General features: G+C 36.2%; 2 protein-coding genes across 2 annotated transcripts; both read left to right on the top strand.

Moving 5' to 3' along the window:
• Nucleotides 1–6043: 6043 nt before the first annotated feature.
• On the top strand, nucleotides 6044–6505 carry LOC138340614 (uncharacterized). The gene has a single exon (XM_069292541.1). It carries the CDS (start codon nucleotides 6044–6046, stop codon nucleotides 6503–6505), a length of 462 nt encoding a protein of 153 aa, XP_069148642.1.
• A 278-nt stretch (nucleotides 6506–6783) lies between these two features.
• On the top strand, nucleotides 6784–7946 carry LOC138340604 (uncharacterized). Its single transcript, XM_069292519.1, has 2 exons — nucleotides 6784–7330; nucleotides 7423–7946. Exons 1-2 carry the CDS (start codon nucleotides 6784–6786, stop codon nucleotides 7944–7946), a joined length of 1071 nt encoding a protein of 356 aa, XP_069148620.1.
• The last annotated feature ends 11931 nt before the right edge of the window (nucleotides 7947–19877 follow it).

Genomic DNA, 19877 nt, shown 5'->3' with positions numbered 1-19877 from the left:
TATGTGATGAACCGCGACATGACATGCCAGTCACAGAGAGGAACCTATTCTATCATTGCTCATTCACGCCGATCAAGAAAATGAAGAGGGGAATTTACTCATAATTAGTTCAGAATGGAGTCTTCACCCGTTTCTACGGGAGCTTGGAAGTATCACATTCTTTTTAGAACGAAGTTCGGAAGCACTGTCCCTATCACAATGCCGCAGACCATAACTTTGAAAAGTGTTCGTCGTGACTAATGTTGCAACGAGAAGAAGAATGATTGAGATGTAGTCCTTATTATCATCTTTAAATCTTTGTTGTCTTTAAGTTTCCTTGCAATCGCAATGAAAGGATGAAGGAAAATATTTTCTTTTGTATTCAAACTAAGTTGGGCCTGAATTTTCCTTGTGAGATACGTAGGTAGCCTTCCCAAGACCGGCCCCTATCTTAAAAAAAATTCATTCTCTCCCTTCATGTTACGAGAAGATACGAAGACTAGATCAAAAGACGTCAGAAAGCAACTGAAATAAACCATTAGCTCAACGTGATTTAGCCTTTAAGAGACAGTGTCAAAACTAAAACAAGAAAACTCCTGCTTGTTAAAAAATGTGTTTCAGTCGTTACTCGTGAGTTGAAGATATCCTCAAATAAGGCAACTTTTGTGTTTATCTTCTCTCTACTTGATATTATGCATTTTGTATTTTGAATTTGCAATTACAAATCTTTCTATGAGATGTTTTCCTTATCAGACACTTTGAAAGTGATCTGTGTGGATCAAAACCTTGCAGATCATCCTTCTTTAACAAGATCAAAAGGTCCCGAAGATTCCTTCTCTAGACAAATCTCAGACAAAGGAAAGACAGTTATAGGGGATAGTAATGAAGAAGTAAGTCTTACTGATGTTGTGGTGGCTCACCCACCAAAGCGGACCAGAATTAGTTGATTTTGCCGCTGATTCAACAAATTTCCCAGATGACTGTAGAAATGCAAAGGAAAGAGTATCTGCCTCCACCAGGATTTACTACGAAAGCTGCTGACGGGACACCTCCAATCTACTTCCTTTCTTTAAATATGGATTCAGCCCAGAAACAACCATCTACACCTTCTCAGAATTCATCGGTTATAGATCTGACTACCCAAAATCCCCAATATGCTTCATCATCCTACCAGACTTCACCTCCTCCTCAAAATAACAACCCCCAAATGTAACTCCATCGATAAAATACCCACTTTCAAACCACTCCCCCACCGCAAAATCAAAATAAAAATCAAAACCAAAATACTTTCAATCCCCAAACAGCCCACCACCACGTAAATCAGAATGCCAATCCTCAGACTTATCCACAAAATTATCAAACTGCTCAAAATGCCTAGAGTCCATCTGTAGCTCTACCCTTACCTAAAAGAACCACTTTAAAAATTCCCGTCCCTGTCGATCACGATGTGCATAGTTTTGAACTGGACCATTATGAGGAACAGGAAAGGAAGTAGAGGGCAAATGAAGAGGCAAAGGTGGACATAAAATAAAATATCAAGAAATCCATGAAAGAGCTCCAATGCGTCCCTCATATCGTGGGGCTTAGTTATGAAGATTTAAGTATTTATCCAAATTTGGACCTTCCAGAAGGATTAAAAATACCAAAATATGATACTTTCGAAGGAGTGGGGAACCCTATGGTTATTTAAAGGTCGTACTGCCACCAGCTCGTTGGACTTGGTAGGGATGAAAATCTATTGATGTGGATCTTCAGCCAAAGCCTATTCGGAGAAGATGTTGAATGGTTTAGCTCTCATGAAACCAGGCAATGGCCCAACTGGAATGCATTGGCCAAAGATTTTATCAATCGATTCTCTTCCAATGTAGAATCGTTTGAGATCAATACTCTTTGCAGAAGATGAAGCAAAAATCAACTAATAAATATAGGGAGTTTGCCAATAGGTAGAGAAAAGAAGCAGCGAGGGTGAGACCGCCTATGTCTGAAAAAGAAATCGTTAAAGTGTTTGTGCGGGTGCAAGAGCCCGAATATTATGACAGAATTATGCTGCTTGTAGGGGTGAAATATTTTGAGATCGTCAAGATTGCTGACACTCTCAAGGACAGTTTAAAATTGGGAAAGATAGCCCGTGTGGCCGCATCACCTAGATCTTCAGGGTTGTTGAAAAAGAAGAGCGAAGACATTATTGTTGTTTCATATAAGGGTAAAAAAAACCCAAGAAGATCTTCGAACTCCCACACCCAAAGTTGTTCTTGACCTTTTCAAACTCTACCTGGCTAGTCAGAAAAATAATCCCCTCCTATTTATCAAGTTCAAGCTCCACTATACCAAAATCCCCCTCCGAATTACCAAGCTCCACCGTCTAACTACCAAGCAAATCCATATCTTAGAAGCCAAGATCCCTGTCCAAATACCAGAAATTATCAACAGGTGTCTCCTCCCCAATAAGGTAGTTATGATCCTCCTCGACCCAGATTCGAGAAGAAGCCTTCAAGGAACATCACTGTGATCGCTGAATGACGAACAAAGTTGTACGAGCGACTGGTTGCGGCAGGATATATACACCCAGTGGGGCCCAAACTGGTGGATACCAGTTCAAATTTTTATATGTCCGATCAAAGGTGTGTGTATCACTCATACACTGTTGGACATGATAGTGAAGACTTCATCAACCTCAAGCATAAGATTCAAGATCTGATCGACCAAGAGGTGGTCTTTTTTTAAGTAGCCGCGCCTAATGTCAACACCAACCCTTTGCCGAATCATGGAGGCATCAATATCAACATAATAAAGACAAACCATAATTGTTGTGTGACTAACGTGATAACTCCAGTTGTGCTTGACAAGCTAGAAAGGCCGTGGACTCATTAAGCGTTATAGATAAAAAAGTGTTTGTGATCCTGACAACCGCAAAGGCTATTGCCTTGGTGCCACGAGAGACTCTTGTTAGACCAAAATTTTAAACTTAAACTGCTGCAACTCAGGGTATAACTCTATCTAGGAGATGTTATACCTCTAAATAATTGGACCTTGAAGGGCAGAAGAAGGATCATGGTAAAAGGCTGATAAGCGAAGGCGAAACAAAGGAATTCTGGAGAAAGATGTAGCTAAAATATTATTCTATTGTCAAGCATTTGAAGAATATTCCAGCCCATATTTCCATATGGACATGCTGATGAGCTCTCAACTGCATCGATAGGCCTTTATGAAGGCTCTTGATTATACGTATGTGTCAATCAGTACAAGCAGCGATAATGTGGCTGCTATAATAAACCAAGTCATCTGAGGGCATCAGATTAGTTTCTGCGAAGATGAGTTGCCTTTTGAAGGGACGTCACACAACAAGGCGTTGCACATAACTATCGTATGCCGCGCGAAGGTCGTAAATTGCATTTTGGTGGATGTTGGATCCCTGAATATTTTTCAATTGTCGACACTGAGGTAGTTAAGGTTTGACCTTGGGAAGCTGGAACAAAACCAGTTCAATGTAAAGCCTTTGATGGGGTTAATATAGATACGGTTGGAGTGGTGAATCTGATCATCCAAATGGATCCGGATAAATTCAGTGCAGACATTGACACCAGTTATAACCTTCTTCTGGGATGGCCTTTCATTCATATGGCTACAGCTGTGCCTTCTACTCTGCATCAGATGATGAAACTTGTTTCGAAGAATGAACAACTAGTTATTAATGGTGAAGGAAGTCACTCAGGCAGACCGACGCCTATTATTGATGAAGTTTTGCTAGGTACTGATTTCTACATGGTGGAGCTGGTAAATACCACCGGTGATGATTTGTCCCCACAACCTTCTTTGCCAGCCGTGTATAAGATGATCGCCACTGTGATGCAGCATAATGGGCTCGAATTCGGTTTTGGACTGGGAAGAAATTCTCAATGAATTATTGTGCCTATTCTAGTCCCCGTCAAAAGACCCATATATGGTTTGGGGTACATCCCCACAGATGATGATATGAAGGCTAAGAAGTGCAATGATCAAGCATTAGCTAAGGCGATCTTGCATCTGCATCAATCATTCCTAGTCCGGGAGTATGCCGAGCATGACGACCTTAGGGAAGGAATCTGTGGATTTGGGTAATTCTTTAAAAATGGCTTGTAAATGCGAAAACGAATGTTAAAAAAAGGTATCCCTAAAAGTGAAGGTTCTCCAAATCACTACAGATGTCCTCATAAACTTTTTAAAGAAAAATATTTTGGACCTTCACGCCGATCTGAACTTTTTTAAAGAGAAATATTGAGGAAGAGGTCGAGCTAGTTGGAATTCGTGATCCTGAGCCCGGGGTACTGCTGCAAAATTGGACCTCCATGTCGTTCTGATTCGCTGAACTCCTTGGTAGAAGGGCTTCATTTATGCATATTTAAATCGGTGGCAGTCTGGAAGAGGCCTAAAACCCACCATTTTGAATTTTCTTAATTTCTTGAATTTTAAAATTTCAGATGATGTTTTATATGGGAAACATGGCCCTTTGCCATAGCCAAAGTTTGCATTATTTCCAATTTGAATGAAAGCCTCTTTTATGTGAAAATTTGTTTATTTACTCATATGCTTTACTTTACTTTCCTAACATTGTCTATTTATGGTTTCAGTGGCATAAGTTTAAAACCTACCAATGTCATGTCATGTCATGAGATGAACGAAGAAATTGAGGCAGGTGATGACAAGGTTGAAGAAAATGAACAGGAAAATTAGTCACTGCAATATGTTGCTAAAGAGTTTTTGCTGTTTGAAAATCAGCATAAGCCAAATTTAGAAGAAACTGAAACTGTAAATCTGGGAGATCAAGAGTGTGTAAAAAAGGTCAAGATCAGCGTTCACTTGAATGAGGATCAAAGGAAAGGCCTAATTAATTTACTCACCGAATGCATTGTTGTGATCGTATGGAAAGTCAGCGACATGATAAGGCTAAGTACCAATGTGGTTTCTCACAAGTTGCCAATCAATCCAATCACCAAGTAGATCGAGTCCTGATTGGTAGAAGTAACACAATACACGACTTGGTTGGATAATGTTGTTCCGGTTGCCAAAAAAGACGAGAAGATTAGCATTTGTGTCGACTATAGAGATCTTAACAAATCTATCCCGAAGGATAATTTTTCATTCCCAAATATTCCTTTTTTGATTGATAGCTGTGCTAAGCATGAAATGCAACCATTTGTGGACTGTTATGCATGTTATCATCAGATCTTGATGGATGAGAAAGATGCAAAAAAGGCAGCTTTTATTACACCTTGGGGTGTATATCACAAAAGAGTGATGTCATTTGGCCTCAAGAATGCTGGTGATATTTACATGAAGGTTATGATGACCATATTTCATGATATTATTCATAAAGAGATCGAGGTGCATGTGGATTACGTCATAATCAAGTTCCGAGAGTTCGGACCACTTGACACACTTGAAGAAGTTTTTCGACCGTCTGCGTCTGTATAACTTGAAGTTAAATCCAGCCATATGTGCTTTTGGGGTGCCAACCAGAAAATTGTTAGGATTTATAGTCAGCAGAAGAGGTATTGAACTCAATCCTTTTGAGATTAAAGCAAATTCAAGAGTTACCTCCTCCGAAGACTAAGAAGGAGGTGATGAGTTTGTTAGGGAGGTAGAATTACATCAGTCAATTCATAGCTCAATCAACTGTGGTGTGTGATCCTATCTCGAAGCAGTTGAAGAAAGACGCTCCAACAAAGTGGACTGAAGAGTGTCAGGCTGCTTTCAACGCTATCAAGAACTATATATTAATTCCACTAGTAATGGTTCCTCCGCGAGGAGGAAGTCCTTTGTTGCTGTATTTGTCCGTGTTAGATAGTGCATTAGGATGTGTGCTTACACGAAAGAAGGAAAGTCTATCTATTACATATGCAAGAAGTTTACTCCCTACAAGTCTCATTACACTTTGTTAGAGAGGAAGTGTTGTGCCTTGACTTGGTTTGCACAGATGTTGAGACATTATTTGTATTTTTTTACTACATACCTCATTTCCAGAATGGACCTGTTGAAGTATATTTTCCAGAAAGTTATGCCGACCGAAAAGTTATCTTAGTGGAAAATGGGATTGAGTGAATTTGATATTGTGTATGTGACTCAAAAGGCGATAAAAGCACTGGCTTTGGCTGATCATCATGCAGAAAATCTCGTTGATGAAGAGTATGAACCACTTAAGATTTATTTTCACGATGAAAAAGTGTCATTTGTGGGCGAATATACTTCTGAAGCATATCCAGCTTGGAGACTATTTTTTGATGGAGCGGCAAATCATCAAGGGAAAGGTACTGGGGCGGTCTTACTGTTAGAATTTGGTAAGAACTATCCCATGGCGGCTAAGCTTCTATTTAATTGCACAAACAACATGGCCGAATATGAGACTTGTATCCTCGATTTGAAAATGGCCATTGCCATGAATTTCCACGAGCTGTTGGTTATTGGCGACTCAGATTTGTTGATTCATCAATTTATGGGTGAGAGGGCCGTGAGAAAGTCAAAGATTATACCTTACGTACAGTATGTATAGAAGTTGTGCCAAAGATTTTGCAAGATCGAGTTTAGACATACTCCCAGAATACACAGTGAGTTGGTTAATGCTCTCGCCACAATCGCTTCTATGATTCAACATCCAGATACTGATTATATCGATCCTTTGGACATAGAGTTGAAAGAACATCCGGTCTATTATTTAGACGTTGAAGCAGAACTAGATGGTTTGCCATGGTATTTTGATATAAGAAGTATTTAGAGTCCGTGATTTATACTGAAGATACCGCATCCCACCAAAAGAAGTCGATACACCGTATGGTTCTCAATTTCATTCTAAGTGGAGAAATCCTTTATTGGAGGACTCCAGATTTAGGTTCTCTCAGATGTGTCGATGCTGTTGAATATGCGAAACTTATTGAACAGATACATGTCGGAGTTTGTGGCACACATATGAATGGGATCACTTTGGCGAGAAAGATCCTTCGAGCTGGTTATTTATTGATGACTATGGAGAATTATTATTGCAAGTTTGTACAGAAATGCCATAAATTTCAAGTGCACGGTGACTTAATGCGAGTACCGCCTCACGAACTTAGTGCTATGAATTCACCTTGGCCATTTGTAGCTTGGGTTATGGATGTCATCAGTCCAATAGAGCCAGCCACTTTAAATGGACACAAATTGATTTTGGTTGCCATTGATTACTACACCAAGTGGTTGGAAGAAGTTTCTCACAAGTTGGTAACGAAGAAAGTTTTAGCCGATTTTGTTCAGAACAATCTGATATACAAATTTGGGGTACCTGAATCCATCATTACTGATAATAGTATGAATCTCAAAATACACTTTGTGAGAGATATATGTGAGTAATTTAAGATTACTAACCGAAACTCAACTACGTATCGTCCTCAAACGAACGAAGCTATAAAGGGTGACAATAAGAATATCAAGAAGATTCTGAGGAAGATGCTGACAATCACCGAGGTTGGCAGGAGATGCTTCCATATGCTTTGTTGGGTTATCGAACGAATGTCAGAAAGTCGACTGAAGCTACTCCATACTTTCTAGTATATGGGACAGAAGCAGCCATACCTGCTAAAGTCGAAATACCGTCGTTGAGAATAATCCAAGAAGCTGAGTTAAGTAATGTTGAATGGGTCAGCAAGCGGATTGATCAACTCACTTTGATTGATGAGAAGAGAGTGGTTGCCGTTCGTCATGGTCAGTTGTATCGACAGAGAATGATTCGTATTTTTCACAAGAGGGTAAGAGCCATAATTTTTGAAGTTGGTAAGTTGGTTCTTAAGCGCATTTTTCCTCATCAAGACGAACACAAAGGAAATTTCGCGCCAAATTGGCAAGGATCCTACATGGTTCGCAAGGCATTATCCATAGGTGATTTTTTCTTGTCGGAGATGGATGGCATCGCATGGCCAAAACCAATCAACTTAGATGCTGTCAAGAGATACTACGTGTGAAGGTTCGGTTTTCATTTCTTTTATTTACTTGTAATCATTATTTTTGGTTGTATTTGTGTTGCTTAAATTTTTTATCCCTCTTTGTAATGAACTACGTCTGACCTGAATTCTCAAGAATGAGATAAGTAGGCGGCCTATATCGGACTCTATCACTCGATTTATCCCCTTTAAACATTTCTTTTTATTTGAACTGCATTCGACCTGAATTCTCAAGAATGAGATACGTTAGTGACCTATGTCGGCCTCGATCAATTTTGTATTAAATTTCTTATAACCTTTAACCTTGAGGGGGAACTACGTTTGAGCGGATTCATGCCTCAACTAGATATGTAGGCGCCACAAGGGTTTGGTCATATCTTCCGTAAGATTTCTATTCATCTTTACAATAGAAATAGGGACATAATTTTTGAGAGGGTCTCAAAAATTCCTGAGAAGAAGATTTTTCCTTAACAGGTCAAGAATGAAGATATTCCGAGATTTGCAACTGGAACATAATTTATAGAGAATCTCAAAATTCTATAATTCTCTCACCAAAAGTCAAGGATAGGCCAAGACAGTTAACTGGGACAATTTTTTTGAGGATGGCCTCAAAATTTCAACGTGGGTTTATCGACAGTCTAGAGTGACTTTGAATACTCACCATTGCGTAATCAAATATACCTCCAAGCATTAGGCTCAGAGAATTTCTTTAAGTCTGACGTGACATGACACTTGGTAGTGACCTTTTTTTAAAAATTCACTTCTCAAAAATTTATTTTCTTAAACATTTTTCTTTTATGTTTCATATGTTTGGAATAAAATATTTTGTCTTATCTATCAAAAGTTGGGAGATTAGGAAGATCAACCGGAGATAGCATGACAAGGATCAGACAACCGAAGAATCGACAAAGATCAGTCCATTTTAAATATAACAATTTTTTTGTGTATGGAGGTTTATAGCTTTGCTTTGACATCAATAAATTCTATCGATGAATATGGAGAAGTCAAGGGAGGAGGAAGCTCTCCCAGAACGTAAAGGTGTTCCTGTAGACACAAGAATTATTTTATGTTTCTTATACCGGAGGCGTGGGATTATGAATGGTTTATTTTAGTCAATTTCCAACAACATGAAGTCTATAAGGAACATCAAGTTAGATTCAAAGGTGAATCTAGGAAAAATTTAAAGAAAGATTTTATGGTTTCCGTAAAGGACGTCATTTGCATCATAATATCAGTTATGATATTATACATTACCGGAGAGGTCATTTATTTTATTGTCAATCAAAGAAATACATTACTGGGGGGGGGGTCATTTATTTTATTGTTGATTAATACGATACATTACCCGGAGGGGTCATTTATTTTGTTGTCTATCAATACGATATACTATTAGGAAGTCCTTTTACTGTTATCATCAATTGAGACGATCTGATTATCCAGAAGACACGCAGAAGCTCACTATGTTGCTCAATTGAAGTACTATCTTCATTTGGTACCAGCGATGACATCGCTAGTCAATATTCATGCATTGCGGAGGATCATGCATCCCTTGTCAATATCCATTCATAGCGGAAGCTCATGCATTGCAAATCAATCTCCATGCATCGTGTAAGATATAATATTTATGCATCGCGAGTTAATATTCATGCATCGTAGAAGATCATGCATCGCAAGTTAATAATCTTGCATCGCGAAAGATCTTGCATCACAGAAGATCATGCATCACGAGTCAATATTCATTCATCACAGAAGATCATGCATCGCAATATAATATTTATGCATTCCGAGAAGATTTCATGCCTCACAGATATTATGCATCGCGAAAAGATATTCATGCCTCGCAAAAATTTATGAATCGCGAGAAGAATTCATGCCTCGCCGAAATTATGCATGGCGAGAAGATATTCACACCTCGCAGAATTTGTGCATCGCAAGAAGATATTCATACCCCGGAAGGAATCATGCACTGCCACAAAAGGAGTCGTGCATCTCAAAAGAAAATATTTACCCCTCAACGACACCTCCATTCTTTTATTTTGATAAAAGCAAACCTTAGAAGGAGACATCAAGAAAAAATCAACATTTTATCAACTTTTATTTATTTCAACATCAAATGAAGAATACATTAAAGATTATATTGCAAACAGAAGACATAAGCTTTGTTTTCTTTACGTCAAACAAATCGAGTTGACGTCAAATATCGAGGGGAATGATTAAGTGTCGACATGGTTAATGACATTTCTCCCTTTTAATTATTTTTTATGCTGACGAGTTTTATCTTAGTCTTTGTCGAGAGCATACGAAATGATGAATTCACCAAAAAAACCAAAGGTACTGACGACATAAAAAAGGATGCAGCACAACGTGGATCTTTTTCTTAGCAGCAAACTGGGACATAGTCCAAAGAGGAGTGTCAGAATATTAGGACCCGAGCAGAAGAGCGACTTCCACTGTAATCAAATTACACCCCTATCAGAAGGCATACGGGTTTTTCTTTGGGTTTTTGTCAATTTCGATCTCGCATCTGAAATTATTTTTGTGTGAGCTGGAAGAAGGTTCCAATTTGAATGACAATGCGCCAAGAGCTTTCAAAATTATGTCTGTGTGAGTTCTCAATTATGGGTGTGAAGCTCGTCTCATTCATGGCTAAGAGGTTTTAAGATTCCTTTTCATACTCGATCTTATTTGTCGCTCATCCAGAACCAAAGGTTATCTAGCATAGTAGATTTCCTATTCAATCGATTTAGTAGAACTACAAACAACCTGAGTCCTAAGGTTTAAGGATATGTAGGAAAGCTCCATATGAAAACTCGGTTTTATTCCAACATTCGATCTTAAATTTTACTCCCAAGCATTTTAATCCCCTCATAATTCAGTATTGAGGTGGCTTTTGATTTCTATCAAATTGTTCGTTAAATCAAGTGTATTGAACTACAAGTGGCCTGAATTCTCATATATCCTGAAATGTGCAGGAAACTCATTTTCGGGGTTCGGCGATAATTCCTAAAGTCCGTACCAAATCCTGTTGAAAAGATGAATTTTTGGTCGGTAAAAATTTAATTGGTCAATTTCATTTTCCTCGAATTGCTTGAACCAATCAAAGTAAAATGACGGACATAACAATTTCGGCCCTCCCTGATAAATTATTTAACGAGCTTCTTATTTACCAAACATTTTTTAATAATCAGGGTTATAAATTTAAAGAAAATAATAATAAAATAAAATTTGCGTTATTTTAAATAATTTTGCCATCTCTTTTAATATATATATATATATATATATATATATAACTAATATATTTTTATGATTATTCAAAAAATCATCTCAATTTTTTTTATTTTAGTAAAATATTAAGACAACTAGTGTGGTTTAAATAATAACTTATATTAATTAGTTTCTTATTAAAATAATTCTTTTATCTTGTTGATTTTAAGAAGCTTATTTAATTAATTTATATTAATCCACCTCATCTAGATACAAATTTTATATCATTTGGTAAAACAATTTGGGACACTCTTTTGAATACCAAGTTGACCAAATCTCCCAATTGCCAGCCCACTTCCTCTCAAAACAGCCCGACCCATTATTTAATTCCCAGCCCCATAACCAACCCGATCTCTTTTACCTGTTCACCGATACGATTCTGGTAACCTTACCCTACTTTTTCCCTTTACAAAGAATCTTGAATGAGGCCCTCGTTCCCAGAAACAATCTGAACGCAAAATAATTTTCCAATGCGCGATAACAACAACATACCTAGCAACCTGTACGTTTCATCTTCACGATCCCTCCAGGTGCTTCACCTTACCTCAAGCGGGGAGATTCACGGCGATACACGGACACTACACGGAAACATAGGAGGTACTGTTCCCTTTTGTCCTCTCGTCCCTTTCCTCGCGTACAGATGATAGTAGTAGCAGCATGCGAAATGTCCTTATGCGGTCGAGATCAAGCCATGTGGACCTTCAAGGGTCGAAATAAATCCAATCCGCTCACGTTTGTTTGTGGGAAATCCATTTTCTAGTACGATAGACAACTCCTTGGTCCTGGATATTTTTTTGAATTTTGACGATGTAGTCTCTACCCTTGATTCCTATCCATTTTACCTTCCCCCAATCCGAAACCCTAATCTTCTTCCTATATATATTATTCTTCTGTTCATGGTTAAGGGGGATTTATTTTTAGAAGAAAGTTTTCAGCAGCGTAAAAAGCGAAGAAATTTTTTGTTGGAGTTTCTTTATGAAAAAATAGAGAAAATCTGAGGGAAGGAAAAGGATCTGGAAATTCTTTAGTTATTTTTTTGTTGGAAATTTCTCATAGCAAAGGCATTGATAAAACGAAGCAACTACAAGATATATGTAAACTAAAATATACTCAAGAAGAACAGCAGAAAAACTTTGCTTCTTCTTTCCTTTCGAGTGCTTTGGGGTTCTATATTTTGTTCAAAAGTTGTTGGCTGTTGTTCGTGCTTGGTAACTTGTGTTCTGGAGAGTTGATATCGGCTCGCTATCGGTCCAGCATCGTTTCCCCAGAAAAGGTATCATTTTCTTCTCGTTAAATTCTTTCTTCGCTTCCTTCTCTTTTTATCCGATGGCATCGGAGAACCGTTTTAGTATTGATTGTTGGATACTCAATTTTCGCCTATTTGGTATTTGAGAAGTACTTATTCCTAGTTGTGTTAGTCATGGTATTGAGGTAAAACTTCATATTTAGTGGTGTCATCTCTTTACTCCTGTGTTTAAAAAATTTCTCCGTTACTCTTCTGTTCAAGTATGTTATGCGATGCCGTACGCTTTATTCTTTCATCAAAGTTGAAGAAATGAATCAAAACGACAACATTATGGGTGATATACTGTATCTATTACTGTTTTGATTATTATTATTATTATTATTTCTTTTGGTGTTGTCAGTTTTTGTATATATATATATATATTCTCATAACCATCTAAAACAAGAGTATATCAATTGGGCATATCTCATACATCAATGTAATAAATCCACATATAGTCTACAAAATGTTTAAGTAATCTAATGAGAAGGAAAGAACTAGAAGTCTTATAACTAGAATAACATCAAAAGTTTGATAGTGGCATTGCAATTGTTCTTTTAAAGTCGTCTCAAAAGTCCTTCAACGACCGGAACCTAAAATATTGGAAAAAAGAGAGAAAGTGGGGTTAGTACACAACTTGTACTAAGTATGAGACCATATGCACACATATCATAAAATCATGCTAGAAAGGGAAATTTCCTTAAAGCATGCACTTAACTTTGTAAAGCCTTATAAAAATTCAACAAAACCACACCAATCAATAAGACATATATATTAAGTCAAGACCATGTACATCACAAGAACAACTATACTACGTCTACTCAAGACAACATGCATATCAACATATTTGGGTACATAATCAAGATAAATCTATCATCAAGTTATAACGTCAATAAGCATGAATAAGATCTCATTACAACATAACCAAAGCGCGGCCATTACTCATGAACCGTCATTAAGAAACTAGTGCAAAGGCTAAGAAAAACTCCATAACCTTACTCATTCAACTAAACCCAACAAGAACCATTACAAATGTCCAACATCTCATAGCATATCATTTAGAGTACATATCATCATACTTTATCAATAGATACCAAACACATGTTCATAACTGAAAACAATCCTCATACAGTATCACCAATATGCAAGATCATCATATACATATCATATACCTTTATAAGCATAAACATATATAAGAACATCCTCCTAAAACTTCCCTCAAGGATAACTAGTGCAATGTGTAGGTAGAGTCTCACACCCTTACAAAGACTAGGATAAACCCCTTCGGTCATCCTAGTTAGAGTTAATTTCTTTAGTTCCTTTTATCTTTTTGGGAACATCTTGTATTAACTGATATAGATGACATGAGCTAATGTGGAATCCAGTGTTATGGAACCCTACATCGAACGAAGGCTGACTACTTGCCAAGGTAGTACCAAAACATGAAAATAGCATCTAGGTGGATCCACTAGCTAGTATTTCTATTATTCTACCTGCATTATGGTCTCCAATATCATCAATACATTAGTGATCCTTCCTTCCCTATGTGGGAAGGGACAAATCTTTAATCTATCTCACTCGGTGCTAAGCTAGAGTCCCTTTTGAAATATCTTTAATGCCTTTATTAATAATAATAGCTTGATGTAGTTCATACGGTCTATACCTTATATAATCATCATCATCATATCTCAATAAGAATTGCATGATTTTTCTCCTTCCATCACAATTCAAATAAGTGAGGTTAGCACATTTACATAGTCACCTCATAATAAGGCACATTGGTTAGTTATCACCATTCTTATAACACTTACATCTTAGCCAAAAACCCACAATCCATAGTTCAAGACATTTCATTTCAACATCATACCGACCAATCAATCTTAGTATAAGGTAAACTTCAATACAACATAATCACTTAATCACAAGTAATCACAATAGAAGTAAAGAATAGAGATCACAAGATATACTCAATCTCCATCACAAAGTCATTATAAAGGTCTTACCATCAACATCCGAATTAAACTAACAATGTTATAATAGCATCAAATAATAGTAAACAAAATAATAACAAGGCCAATTGAATCATTATACAACAATCTATCACTAGTTTATAGCCTAGAATTAGAGACTTAGGTCAAATTCATAACCTATTTCATAACATAGGTCAATTACTAAAGAACTGGCATAATTAGATTAAAATATATCATAATATACTCATAATTAGCATAATAACAACATTAGGACATTAATTCACACACTAACAAAACCAATTAAGTCAATACTATATAATTCAATTCAAAATCACAATCTAGGGTTAAGGGAAATAGGTCATCTTCTACAATTGAGACCAATATATCAAGAAGTAACATAATTGAGTTATAATACATGTTAATCTACTCATAATATCCAAAATAAATCATAAACAAAGAAATTCACAAGATCAATTTCATATTGGAAGAAAACCTACTTGAATTTCATTTTTTCTGAAATCATCTTGAAGGAACCCTTTGGGGAAAGAGATCCGAAAGGTGAAAGAAATCGCATATCTTGTTGGTTGATAAAGTTTGATGGATAAAATGTACCTTTATTACCCATACAACTTCTCGACCTTGAATTCTATGGTGTTCTTCTGCTTGGGAGAGAGAAAGAAGTGAGAAGGAGGAGCAATTTGAGTTTGGGAAATTATGAGGGTTAGGTTAGTTTAATTAGGTTAGGGTCCTTATATAGGTCATTAACAAACTTAATTAGACCTCCCTTAACCCAACTAATTAACTAACCACCTAATTAATTTAGTTGACTTACCTTAAAATGTGCAGCAAAACAGTGGATTCCAGAGATGAGACCACAACTACGGCCCGTTTGTTCAATCGACGACCAAGGGACTATCCTTCCTATTGGTCAATAATTTTTGTCAGAATCTTTTCAAAACAGGACTGCCATATGTTTGGATAAGTGACCATCGACGCATCGATTGACCCACGATCTGTTGTTTGCACTCATTTATGGACATTGCTTTTTGGCAGTTTTTTGCCAAATTGCAAGGGTCCTCCTCAACGGACCTTGATTTGTCCTTGGGGAGTCATACCAAAATTTTTAGACTATAAACTAACTCTAATGCGTGTAAGACACCCTTCCACTAAAATTCATCATTTTCCGACTCCTAAAACTTATTCAAATAGGCTAAGTCACACTAGAAACTCATTGAACTAGTTTTGGGACGTCATGAACGTTCCTTGACGTTTTAATTCGTAAATTTTATAAATTAAATACATACACTACTTTTTTGCCTTACAAGAGTGACACAACCTTTAGAAACTTATGTTAGGCTCTATACTAGGCTTTAGACTTCCGTAGTATTACACGCATCTCGGGGGTATGTCGGGGCATGAAAAAATTTGTCTCAGAGTATTAGGTTTAAGTTTCCTAGGATGTCTGAGGAGCCGCACTAAGTAGGATATTTTTTTTGGATGTGAATTGTTGCACATCTAATGAAAAGGAGGTTGCAAGGTGTCTTATGAAAAATATGTATTTACTTGTTACTCTTGTCGTGCGTAAGGTATGATCTAATTCTATTCTGATCGACATTCTACGTTTAACTGAGCATGCCTCCTCGTAGAGATAACGCCAAAAATGTGAATGCCAAGAATGCAAACTCACATCCTCTAGTCCCATAAATGGAGTTTCAAATGCACAGTTCAGGAACATCATCCAGATTTTGGCTAAAAGTGTTTCCAACAATAACAATTAGCGGTTTCCAATTCAAACAAATGTGAATGTTGGGTTAACTGTAGCTAGAGTGCGGGACTTTTCTTTAATGCTTTTATTAATCATCATAGCTTAAGATAGGTCATATAGTCTATCGCTTATATAATCATCATCATCGTATCTTAATAAGAATTTCTTGAATACTTTCTTTTCATCAAAATTCATACAAGTGAGGTAGAACATTTACATAGTCATATCATAATAAGATATATTGATAAGTTATCACAATCCTTATAACATTTACATCTTAGAAACCAACTCATAATCCATAGTTCAAGACATTTCAATTCAAATTCATACCAACCCTATCAATATTAATATAAGGTATACTTCAATACAACATAATCACTTAATTACAAGTAATCACAATTGAAGTAAAAAATAGAGATCACATGACTTACTTATTCTCCATCACAATGCCATCATCAAGGTATTATAATAAACCTCCAGATCAACCCAACAATGGTATACTAATATTACATAATATTAACCAACATACTAACAATTCCAATTGAATCATTATACAACAATCCATAACTAGTTCATAGCCTAGAATTAGAGACTTAGGCCAAATTCATAACCTATTTCACGACCTAGGTCAATTACTCAAGAACTAGAATAATTGGATTATAATATATAACAATCTACTAATAATTAGAATAATAACAACATAGTATAGTATTTTACACACTAACCAAACCAATTAAGTCAATACTATACAATTCAATTCACAATCACCACCTAGGGTTAAGGGGAATACGCCATCATCTACAATTGACACCAATACATCAAGAATTAACATAATTGAGTTATAATAAATATTAATCTACTAATAACATCCAAAATAAATCATAAACAAATCAATTCACAAGATCAATTTCGTATTGGAAGAAACCACACTTGAATTTCATGTTTTTGAAATCATCTTTAAGGAACCCTTTGGGGAAAGAGATCCCAAAGGTGAATGAAATCCCATACCTTTATGATTGCTGAAGTTTGATGGAGTAAATTGACCTTTATTATCCCTATAACCCTATTGACCTTGAATTCTATGGTGTTCTTCTACTTGGGAGAGAGAAAGAAGAGAGAAGAAGAAGCAATTTGTGTTTCGGAAATTATGAGGGTTAGGTTAGTTTGATTAGTGTAGGTTCTTTGTATTGGTCATTAAAAAACATAGTTAGATCTACCTTAACCCCTAAATAATAAACTAACCACCTAATTAATTATTTTGACATACCATAAAATTTGCAGCAAAACGGTGGACTCGACAAACGAGAACGCGTCTATGGTTCATTTATCAAACGCTGGCCAAGGGACCAACCGTTCTGTTGGTACATTGTTTTTATATGAGACTTTTCAAAAAATTAATCCCATGTATTTTCTAAGTGACCATCGATGCCCCGTCAATTGGCCCCTAAACCGTCATTTGCACTTGTTAGTGGACATTGCTTTTGGCAGCTTTTGTTAAAATTGCAAGTGTCCTCCTCAACGGCCCTTGATTGGTCCTTCGGGAGTCTTACCCAATAGTTTTGACTATAAACTAACTCTTATACGTGTTAGACACCGTTCCAGCAGAATTCGTCATTTTTCGACTCCTAAAACTTATTCAAATAAGCTAAGGCACACTAGCAGCTCATTGAACTAGTATCCGGATGTCATAAATGTTCCTTGACATTTTGATTCCTAAACTTCCTAAATGACTTATATAACTATTTTTTACCTTAAAACAGTGACACAAACTTTAGACACTCATGTAAGGCTTTAGATTAGGCTTTAAACTTCCATAGTATTACACACATCTTAGGGGTATCTCGGGGTATGATAAATTGGTATAAGAGCATTAGGTTTATATTTCCTATGATTCCAGAAGAGACGCACTGAGTAGGGTCTTTTTTCCATGGATGTGAAGTCCAGAAAAATTAATGTAAAGAAGGTTGCAAGGTGTTTAATTAAAAATGTCTATTTTCTTGTTACTCTTATTGTGCGTAAGGTATGATCTAATTATATTGTAATTCGACATGCTATGTTTTAGTGATCATGCCTCCTCGTAGAGATAACGCCAGGAATGCGAAAGCCAGGAATGCAAACTCAGGTCCTCAAGCCCTAGATAGGAAATTTTGAATGCAGAGTTTAGGAACATTGTTTAGATTTTGGCTAAAAAATTTTCCAACCATAACAATTAGCGATTTTCAATTCAAGAAAATTTGAATATTGGGTCAGCTGTATCTAGAGTGCGGGACTTTGTTTGTATTCAATTTTGTAAGTAATTTGATGTGCGCATCACTTCGACCCTATTGGAATTTAGCAACATGTCCTTATCAGATCTCGGTTTCCTCTCATTCCTGGAATGTAGAGGTTTTAACATATCTAGGAGGAAATAGTGTTGGTGCACTGACAGAAGCAACCCATGCACTTATATCTGGATCAATAAATACCATGTATTCTTTATCCGTGTCGATATATGCTCTTATTTCTTTGTAATTAGAACATCATCACATATAATCAACAAAATCATTATTTTCTGTGATGATGTTCTAAATTTTGAAGATTTAAGAGCGAAAATATCATAAAGAATCAATTTTAGGCATTGACTCCAAATATGTGAAAGTTTTACTTTTTTAAGTGAACCAAGATTAGTTAATTCTAGATAAACAACAATTTTATCATGTAATAAACAGAAGCAACCGAGCTCTTTAAAGAACAAGTTGCCAAAGTCTTTTTTGGGAAAAGGCGATTAATGCATAAATTTATTATCAAAATAGACTCTAAACAAGGGTCATGGATTGAATGACATCATTTATATCATGGAATTCCATAAGACTATCAATAACACATATTTAAGTATTTGTTCATTTTTTTACACTCATGTACCAACTTTCAAATAGAAAATGTTTTTGTCGTTACCTGTTTCAGGATCAGGTTTGATTGGGTCATGTATTCAGGTGATACATTGGAGACTAGTTTTCTTTTAGTCATTATATTATTAACTAGTTATAATTGTTTCTATTTTATAGGCATCTTAACAGTCTTTAGTAGTCCATGTTATATGTTAGTTGTATTGCCCCTTTACTTTTTTAATCAACTTGAAGTTTAATAAAAGTTATTCTTCATATTTCAATTCATCTTGTTTTTTCAGTTTATTAATATCATAGGAAATGAACTTAAGAATTATTCTGATAGGTTTGCTTTGTATTGCTAATAAGGTAAGGATAGTTGGAAATGAACTTACTTATAATAGAATAGTCTAGAAGATACTTGTAACTTTACCAGAGAGATATGTCAAAACTTAGCTTGGAAAACAATAAAGATATGTCAAAACTTAGCTTGGAAAAGATATTAAGTGCACTGCAATAACAATAACAACTAAAAATGATGAGGAATGAGGGATCCATTGAGGGAGCCTTGCAAGACAAGCTACAGCTCGGTTCAAGTTCCAAGGGAAACAAAGGAAAAGGAAAGAAACAAAATCATGGAAACTACGAATAGACAACAACGAAAAATGGTTTTTCTGTAATTAAGAACAACAAAGAAGGAAAATATTCTCCATCCCAACATTGTGGGAGGAGAAATCATCCAAACTTTAAGTATTGGAGGAAATTTTATATAAAATGCAGATAGTTTCACAATATCGGTCATGT

Source organism: Solanum lycopersicum, chromosome 1 (assembly GCF_036512215.1).
Source record: "Solanum lycopersicum chromosome 1, SLM_r2.1".
Classification (NCBI taxonomy): domain Eukaryota; kingdom Viridiplantae; phylum Streptophyta; class Magnoliopsida; order Solanales; family Solanaceae; genus Solanum; species Solanum lycopersicum.
This window is presented reverse-complemented; position numbering and strand designations above follow the sequence as displayed.